At 45.0% G+C, this 10,087-nt stretch overlaps 1 protein-coding gene across 1 annotated transcript; it reads right to left on the reverse strand.

The window, feature by feature from the left end:
• Window positions 1–551: 551 nt before the first annotated feature.
• On the reverse strand, window positions 552–7,796 carry LOC109461991 (P-selectin-like). Its single transcript, XM_019758472.1, has 16 exons — window positions 7,571–7,796; window positions 7,029–7,190; window positions 6,196–6,666; window positions 5,940–6,001; window positions 5,515–5,662; window positions 5,209–5,406; window positions 4,584–4,718; window positions 4,259–4,423; window positions 4,059–4,083; window positions 3,712–3,906; window positions 3,397–3,556; window positions 2,931–3,156; window positions 2,546–2,737; window positions 1,981–2,163; window positions 1,393–1,563; window positions 552–1,105 (listed from the first exon to the last, which is right to left on the reverse strand). Exons 2-16 carry the CDS (start codon window positions 7,156–7,158, stop codon window positions 552–554), a joined length of 3,015 nt encoding a protein of 1,004 aa, XP_019614031.1. The 5' UTR covers window positions 7,159–7,190; window positions 7,571–7,796.
• Window positions 7,797–10,087: the final 2,291 nt, after the last annotated feature.

Here is a 10,087-nt window from a genome sequence, read left to right on the forward strand (position 1 = left end):
GGTATGACAGTGATAATAACGTAAGATGTATTGCAATCACAAGTCTGGAACATGACTGACACACCTGTTTTAATGAGGATGGTGCGAGTAAAAATTTTATACTCCACATCCTATCTCAGCATACAGCCAACCATAGTACTTGTGAAGGAATGAAGATAGTAGCATATTTGATTGCGCTGCTGTTGCTGTTGCAGGTACATGGTGTACAGACTGCGTCGAGTGCCAAATATGTGGTGCCAAAGAGACAGTGAGCGGGTTCTTAAGTAAATCTAGTAATGTAAGCACACCAACAATTAGGTGTGTTAGTGTTATCAAGTTTGGTCTTCTAAGGTAAACATAGACTTCTTTGATTCAACGAACTACTCTAAGATCCTCTAATTACCACAACAAAGGTTACTAAAGGGCAAACTGACCAGACCACATTCGGTGGGTGCTAATGGGTATCATCGGATGCTTATTACATTATAACTATAGTACAAATTGATGTTGACAATCACGTTTTAACGCGTAGGAAGTTGTACTGATGATAATACAGCATTCTCAAATCCCATTCAACACCAAACCTTAGGACGGAGAGTGTCTACAATAGTCTGTAGATTATCGAACGTGGCAGTAAACACGTGGTCATTAACAGGCCTGCTGGCCATGTTGTTCAGAGTTTCAATCCCGACGCTAGCAACTCCCACACAGAAAATTGTGGTGCCGTCGTTCCTCAGTGTTTGCGAGTCAGGTATGACAGCGCTACTCGAACTGTCTTGGCCGTCTGTTAGGACGATCCCGATCTTCCTCGCTGCCGGCCGTCCTGAAGTTGAGAATTCGTTACGCATAGCGGACAAACCCGCGACAGAGGGAACTTTGCTGCCTAACGACGTGCCCAAACTTCCAATCATTGCCAACAAATCGGACTTATTGTCGTAGTCCGTGAGGGAAATCACCTTATCTGCATCGTCAAATTGAAATTTGATGAACCCAACTCTCGCGTGATTTCCTCCGATGGTTAGAGAATTTACTACACCATTGATAAAGTTCCTGACTGTGGCAAAGTGCCCCGATACACTCCCAGAAACGTCGATTGAAAAGATGATGTCAGCCGCGCTGTCACAAGCTATAAAATAAACACATAACAGGCATCTGTCCACGAAATTAATGTTATCAATTTCCCATGCCGACTTTAGAATTATAAGCACACCCCGAGCGGTCATCTAAAGAGAAAGTAGCATTCAGTACAAATTAGTAAATGCGTGAATGAATGAATAAATGGATGGATGGATGAGTTAGTGAAGCGTGAAGCGTGAATGAATAAGTGAATGAAGGAAAGTATGAAGGACTTCAAGTACTTTCATATGGCGTATATTGCAAACAACTCGAACGCGAAGCAAGTCAAACAAATACCTGCGCAGGTGGGGACCGTGCCTGTCCACTGTCCGTCCGACCCGCACACGACCTGAGATGACCCCAGCAGGTGGTAACCATGGTTACAGCTGAAGGTGCACCTGTCGTTTACCAGTCGGTCAGTACAGTCCACCCTGCCGTTCTGGGGGCTGGTAAGAGCCGGACACTCCACTGAAATGTTAACACAGCCTTTTACTACACTTTCAATATGTCTACGAATTTTTCTTATGATATTGATCAGAAACTTTATTACGACTAATATACACTAGACGTCTCTGTTACATATTGCTATAAGTGTCTTGTAGTATTTGGGGTCATTTTGTCTAACACGTAGTAGAAAGAGTAACTTTAAAATTTGCGGTCACGCTATTTAACCACCAACATGGCTAACTTTAAATTTGGGAGACTTTTGCAAAATAATCACTTGAGAAATGGTATAAACGGGCTTTAGGCAGCTCAGCAAGATGGATTTTGCTTTTGACGGCATGTTTCTATCTGCTGTTGATGGTTTAATGCTTTCACACCACATTTAGAAACTCACTTGATTATTATAGCGGTGCCGAATAGCCATTGTTCATGTATAATTACCAATACACCCTGCAGCGCTCCCAGTCCAAGTACTATCAGCCTGGCAGGTCCGACCGCTGCTTCCTGACAGCCGGTAGCCGCTGTTACAGGCGAAGCTGCAAGTCTCGGGGTAGCGGAAGGAGGAGCCGTTGTTACAGGACATTCCTCCATTAGTTGGACGGGACAGGGGCGGGCATTGTACACCTGAAAGAGAAAAATACATAAAATTTGCAAAGCGAATGCATTATGTTTACCTTACCCGAAAAACTACTGCTTTTTTTCTTATTCAAACACATCTACGTATATATCCTGACCAGCCCCCTACTCTGCCTAGCAACATGCTACAAAATGTAACCCAGTCTGGGTCTGGGTAGCGAAGAGAGCTGGTATTACAGGCCATCCTTCCGTTCTGTGGTGCCGACAGATCCGGGCATTTTACACCCAACAGAGAACAATGCAATATGTTCATTTAACTCTCTATCACATCTGAAAGTCTTGATGCTTGTATCATTTAGATTTATCATCTAACTTAAGCTAAAAACACATTTATATATAAAGTCAACGTCAAGACGATGTTACAGCATACCTATGCACACGGCGTCGTTTCCAGACCAGGTTGCATCAGTCTGACAGCGTCTCTCCCTGCTGCTTGCGGGAGTCGTGAGCTCGTAGCCCCAGTCACAGGTAAAGTTGCAGACCTCAGGATACCGGAAATAGTAGCCGCTGCCACAGGTCATTCTACCGTGTCGGGGACTGGACAGGTTCGAGCATTTCACAGCTGAAATAGAAATCAGATTTAAAACGAGAATTGCAACTATGATATCAATGGGATAAATTTTGTTTGCTATAAACTGATGCACATCTTTTATTTTAATTTGCTAGCTGTTTGGCTCTATCCAAAGATGGATACTATATACAGGACATGAGATGTCCAGCTATACTTACAGTTGAGTAAGATGCTTTTGATTTACCTAAGCACGGTATGGTCCCTGTGGTGTTTAGGTTGAATGGGATGGTCCAGTTCCCGTCGTGTCCACAGGAGTACTCGGCATAGATCAGCCTGTCGTAACCAGGGTTACAGTGGAGCAGACAGACGACCTCGTACTCCGCCGCCGTGCTGTCAGGTGATTGGCAGAAGTCAGCTGCAGGGGATGCCGGGATAGAACACCCGAAGTAACCATTCTCCGGTTCAGCGACCTGTGAGAATGAAACAGCACCTTAATTGGTGTACTTGAAAGTGATCTTATAAATTACAGACAATGTGAAGTCACCATGTTGGTCCCTTCATATATCCAAGAAGGCTACCTTCCATTCAATTTCTGACACTCTCTGAAACATCTTTTGCCCTGGAAACCCTATTTCGTTAAAATTCAAATGTTAAAATGTTTGTCTTTATCAAGGGGAGAGGGCATGGAGAGATTGGGAACAGAATCTTACCGGGAAAGGTGGACAGGAGGTCCGTTCACAGCGTCTCCCGTCCCCGACCGTCCCGACCCGGCAGCGGCAGCTGAAGGTCTGGTGGCCCGTCAGGTCGCAGATCCCGTGCTCAGGGTGGCAGTCGTGCAGACTGAGCCGGCAGTAGTCGGATGGGACGCATCTTGGGAAAAGTTGAACGAAATTTTAATTGATATTTCCGTTTTTTTCACGACAAGTTCTACCAGAGTGGTAAATGAGACGAACAAGAGCGAGGCATTCAAAGAACCAAAGACAAATACAGTAGTCATCTTAAAAGATAAGAAAATATTTATTCACCTGGGCTTGTCGTTCCATTGTCCACTAGCCATGCACCTGAAGCTGTGTAGACTGTGGAGATGAAGGTCCTGGTCATTGCCGACTTTGTACCCGGGCTGACAGGTCAGGCGGCAGGAGTCCTGGTACCTGGTACCGCTGCACGTCAGGCTGCCGTTGGCAGGGCTCTGGGCGTTAAGAAAAAATTCTGTTAGTGTTCTGAGCGACGTTATTCAACACTTAAAACGAAAAATTAATGCTGCAAATATTATAGAACATCAAGACCATAGCTTGGGTAATTACAGTGAATGATAAATGGAATTTGGTTCATTTAATTAGTTCAGCTTTTACTTTACAAGTCAAGAAGGTACTTACGGTAAGATTGCCGCAGTCTTTCTTCTGACAGAACAGATCTGGTCCCCCAACAACTGGCTGGAGTACTGCAGTTAAAAAGGTAAATATCTTTAAGATATATGTTGTTAGCAAGCGACAAGACGTTGATGTTTTTACGACCTGTTCAGGGACCAAACCAATGGTCGCGAAAAAGCAACAGAACGTCAGAAGTTCGTACCTCCCGTCTGTAGGCTCCAGTTGCCGCTGTTATGACAAGCTACGCTCCGGTGGTTCGTTCCTTCGTACCCGTCCGCACAGGTGACTCCGCAGATGTTCCCGTAGGTGTGTCCGCTGGCGCACTGTAGGGCGGTGTTAGGGAACTCAGGAGGGGGGCCGCAACTCACTGGTAAAATACAAAAATGTTTTGTAAATATCTTCAACAAAAAGTGTTCCAGATGTTATTCATCTAAAGATACTTTTAACAGCGGCATCGTGTTGGACTCCGTCGTTCAAATAAGTACAATATCAGTATAGCATTGCTCTATTAAGATATGCCACATTACCTGGGGTACACTCAGGCTCCCCACTCCAGGTTGCTTGGGCTGTTGGTCGATACACCTGGCAGGTGAAGTTGTCTTGTCCCAGCCGTTTGTAGCCGTCCTGACAGGTGAGATAACACGTCTCGCCGTACGTCGTACCTGTACAGGTGACGTCACCGTGTGCGGGTGTCTGTGCAGGGAGGAAGACCTTAGACTGTTAGACTTCGGGGCGAAATGATCATGCATTGCCCATACTGATTTGTAATCACAGATATCAATTTTCATTCTCTTTTTCCGAGCGTTGCCATTTTCCAGTTTCTTCATCTACTTTGTAATGAGGCTTATGCAGAAGAATATGTTTGGCAAATGTAGTGCATGTAACTAACATGTAAAAACCACTCACAGAAATGTTTCCACAGTCAGCGATAACACAGGCCAGAGTCTGTGGGATGATAACGTCTGCAAAGAAGAGAAATGATAGAAGGTCGATTTGAATACATTTCAATAGATTACACATGGCAAACAGACTATCCAAAAATTTTGAGCCCTAGTTTCTTTATATTCAACAATACGTTCATAGTCATTTTAACAATACTGAATGGATCCAACCCCTGATAAGAACAATAATTAATGTGTGACTTTTCCCGACCTGCTGACACAAAATTTTCCATCTCTGTCGTGTTCCCTCTGCGGAAGGCGGTCCAATTTCCGGTCCAGCTGCAGCCCAGGGCGTGGTCCGTTTCCGGTACGTACCCTACGTCACACATGACGTCACAGCGGTCCGAGAACACGTGACCCTGACACAGGTACGAGCCGTGCGGGGGGTCCTCAGGTGGGCTGCAGGTTACTGTGATGACAAATTAAAAAGCCAGATTTGAAATTATTATGTAGATGGAGATAAGGCCATAATGATAACGACGGGAACAACAATTATACGACTGGAATAACACCCTACCAGGGTCGCACTGTGCAGGTTTGTCCCAGTGTCCTGTAGCGTTGCACGTTAGTACAGGGTGCCGGGGCAGGTAGCCTCGCTCACAGACCACTCGGCCTTCGGACATGTAGGTGGTCGCAGTGCTGTTGACTCGGCCATGAGCTAAGTTCTTGGATGAAAGGGAGAGTTTATTCGGAAAACAAAACAGAAGGAAGTTGTTTCAATGTGATAAGCAATTTTAGTTAGAGTTTATTTTCTGGTGAAGGTTATGGATCATTAACTTTTTCAAAAGACCTTGTTGCTTAGTTGATATAGTGGTGTTTTCTGTTCTTGGTATTTTGGGGCCATAGTACAAATTATATCTCAAGAAAAGTCCCAAACATACATATTAGTGTATATGATTAAATTCTTATTTCCCGTTTAGATTAGAAATTAGAAACAAGTACCTCAAAGTCTCTTCCACAGTCCACGATTCTGCATACCGGCCGTCTGGACGCCCCAAACGTCTCTGCAAACAGAACGGTAGATAAGTTATTTCACTATCCTCGGTTTGTATTATATTATCATCTGTATATTCGTATGTGCTGTAAGAGTAAGATTTATATGTGCTTGTCAAACAATGGTAATACCAGTCCCTTTTACAAATTTGAAACACTTTGATTAAATTTGGTGTTACTTATAATATACAGATACTCTACCTACCTAGGCGAGACAGAATATGCAGGAAGTCCAGGTTGGCCACTTTGTCGTCTAGAGTTGGGCCAATCCAAATCAACACCTGCCGCATCATGTTAAAGTCGATGATGTTGTCCTCTGAGATAATGTTTAGATATGTCTTTATGATAGACAGATTTGGGACGTCATCAACCTTCACTAAAATGTTAAACGCCACGTCCGCGTAGATTTGGTCGGAGATGCCGAGGTGCTCGAACCACCGAGGGTCGGTGTTCGGCATCGTGTCGGCAGCCCGACCGACGCCGACGAGTGTCGACAAGACTTTGGGCGCGATCGGCGACCATCGGCCGCGCTTGCAGAACAGCAGGCCCGCGTCATCGGTCTGGTAGCCCACGTCACACTTCGCAATGCACATGCGCACGTAGATGTTATGGTGGGCGATACTGGTGCAGTTGAAGTGGCCATGGGGCAAGTCGGGCAGAGACGTGTTTCCACAAACTAGAAAAAAAAGAAATCAGAACATTCAGAATTGGAAAGCGACACCATCGATAAAACAGTATAAAACAACGATAAGTCAGCATTGCCATGAGAAAGCTGGCAGTAGGTCACTTTTGTATCCAGAACCGTGAGTTTCTAGTTCTACATACATGTATATATGGTAGGGTTAGGATCAGGCATAGTTCGAGGATAACACTAGTATCCAAGAATGTAGGTTTGCCCCAGGCACGGTTCTGGATACCCGTGAACTATCCAGAACCGTGTCAGAGCCTGCTGGTTCTGGATAAAGCACGGTTCTGGATACAACAGTCGGTTATGTATTGACACATTTCATTTACTCTGAATTTTGCTAAGACACGCACACTCTTGAACGGGAGTCTCATCGGTCGGTTGCTGCACGTATCCAGGCGGCAGTATCGCTAATGTGTCCCCTCCGGCGGCCTGGAGCGCCAACTGGTACCACCTCTGCATCTCCGGGGGAAACTGCTGCATCCACACAGGTACCGGCTCCGGAGTTTTGTATACTGCCAAAGATTAAAAATACGGATTACTGTGGGGAATAAAGTGCAACGAATACTAAAATCATATTTTTTCAGGCAACATTCTTCAAACTTTGCATCGTATCTGATGACAGGCTGAATAAAAATTCTAAACGGGAACTATGTGGATCCAGATGTCTTACTGAGAAAAGACAGCGAAAGGTCGGTTAGCTCATGGAGTTAAAATCAAAAATCTTGTATTTAACCTCCTTGGTTAGCTTGAGGAATAAATCCACTCTACTATATTCTGCATCCTATCTGCAATTAGAAAAAGACCTTCTGCAGTTCTCATGGAATCTGTAGGATAAATCTCACCACAAAACGTGACAAAAGTGATTAGGTGAAGTCAAACAAAAACTACTAACCTGGTATGACGTTGGTCTTGAACAGCACAGCGAACACCACCGCTGTCAGGACGGCCAGGCAGTAGAAGATGGCGGCGAGGATGAGCAGCGTGTCCGGCCGCTTCCTGGGCGGCGGGTTCAGGGAGGAGCCGTACCCGTACAGCGGCGGGCCGTACGGCCTCCACACGGCGCCGGGCTTCACCTGCTTCCCGCCGAACAGGGAGTCACAGCTCGGCTGCCTTTTCAGTGGGACCTGCGATGGAAACAAAGGATCAATACAAAAGATTTGTTATATGGGATGTCAGAGCATCGTCTAAGCCAGATAGCATGTTTGGTTAAGGTAGAGAATTCCCACTAATTAAGATAAAAGCGCGGTCACATTTCCCAAGCCGAGGCCCGGCCGGGCAGTCGTATGGAACGAAAATTATATTATATATGTTTATATTATTTTTCGCTCACGCAAACAACCCGGCCGGGCCCGACTTGGAAATGTGACCGTGCCCTAATGGTCGAATTCTAAAGGTCTTGAGTTTGAATCCCGACCTTCAATCTGTAGTTCCGCATTTCGGGTAATCCACACCGTAAGCATGTTAAAGAACCCGCCGCACAGCAGCTAGGTGGGGCATATATCATTACCCTTGGCAGGTAGACCATATCAGGTCACAGTCTGTATTTATGCCAAAACTTCTCTTTTATTTACACAAAAACGTCTAATGTTCAGTACCTTCATCTCAGTTCCACTGTGTTCCTGTTCTTCAGACAGGGGCTCTAAATCTCGCCTCACAAAAGACTTTGCAGCACGCGTTTTCCTGATCTGGAGGAAAACAAACATACTTGCATTTACATAATAAATCCTGTAGTTAGATCCTGTAGATAGAGAAATAGCACACGGATGTAACAATTGTTTCTATTCTTGTTACCAAGTTATTTAACTTAAGTGCAGTTGGCCCGTGTAGGGCGTGAACATGCAATAAAGTTCATTGTCATTGTCAATAAATACAAATACAGATACATGTCCCTGTCCCTGTCAAATAGTATTAACGCAGAATGTTTCACATGTAATGAAATGAGGATATAGTACAAAAGATAAACTAGAATCGTCTTTTAGCATCAGAAGGTTTAAGTTAAATTCGTTACCGGTCTTTTTCCGAAGTCTTCCGTCCATACTTTCGCCACAGCCTCCTGTTTAGGCTTGTGCTGTCTGCTCCAGGTCCTCCCGGTTAGGAATCCCCGAGGCCGTAGGTGGTCGTACCGGGTCGTCCAGGCTGTTTTAGTCGGGCCGTGAGTCGACCTGCCCCGGGGGAGCTGCTTGGGGCTGCCCGGTGAGGACGACATGTCTCTGAGGTGACAAGATGACGTGTACAAATACAACCGTTTACTCTGCCACGGCTGGTTCCGTGGTTTGAGTAGAATGTTGTTAACAACGGGGCGAAATGTTTGACGTTTCCAACAGGCACGTTAGCACTTCATTATCAAGAGCCAACGTATGGAACTGCATTGTTGGCAGTATCGCTTCAGTACATTGGGAAAACCCAGTAATGCTATATTAGGACTTCATTGTTGGCTTCAGTTCACAGAGAACCAGTAACACCTATCTTCGGTGTGCAGTGAACCAATAACAGTACGTACTCACTGTAACAGTACACAAAGGCATATTACTCAACAAATTAGTATATTACAGGCAACCTGCATTATTTTATCCTTATCGAGTGCTTGCAAAGCCATTCTATACTAGCCCCTATGAAGTAATTAAGCACTAGGCCTAACAACCATTGACATGAGTAAAAAATGGTTCAACTCAAATATAAAGATGAGACCAATATTTTTATTTTACGCACTATAATTTTATACAGAACCGTGGGTGTCTAGTTCCCGGTCTGAATGGGTAATAGGATTGGGATGAGGTACGGTTTTGGATAGTCTGCGCGAATGTAGATTCTGGATACGCGTGGTCTTTCCAGAACCGTGCTTCATCATGGTTCCGGATAAAGCACGGTTTTTGATAAAGCATGGTTCTGGATAAAGCACAGTTCTGGATAAAGCACTATTTTGGATAAAGCACGATTCTGGATAAAGCACTTTTCTGGATAAATCACGTTCTGGATAAAGCACAGTTCTGGATAAAGCACGGTTTTGGATAAAGCACGGTTCTGGATAAAGCACAGTTCTGGATAAAACACACACCTCACAATGTGTTACGTTCGGCTAAAACACAATGGGAAGAAGGAAACAGACACTCACCTGTGCTGCACACCTGTCCACACGCGGATCTGCCGTCGGCAGGTGATACTGGGAATTTATAGTCTGTGCACCAAACCGTGCTTAAGCACGCCACGCCCAGTCACGACTTACAGATTGACGCAGTAAACCTTTGTGTCTAGCGGCTTATATATAGAACTGGGGGTTTGGTGGTCTTCGGCTGTTTTCAGATTAGTCTCCGTAGCAGGCTTATAGAACTGGGAGTTTGGTGGTCTTCGGCTGTTTTCTGATTAGCCTCCGTAGCAGGCTTATAGAACTGGGGGTTTGGTGGTCTTCGGC

Source organism: Branchiostoma belcheri, unplaced genomic scaffold (assembly GCF_001625305.1).
Source record: "Branchiostoma belcheri isolate BF01 breed outbred unplaced genomic scaffold, Haploidv18h27 scaffold98, whole genome shotgun sequence".
NCBI classification, from domain to species: Eukaryota; Metazoa; Chordata; class Leptocardii; order Amphioxiformes; family Branchiostomatidae; genus Branchiostoma; species Branchiostoma belcheri.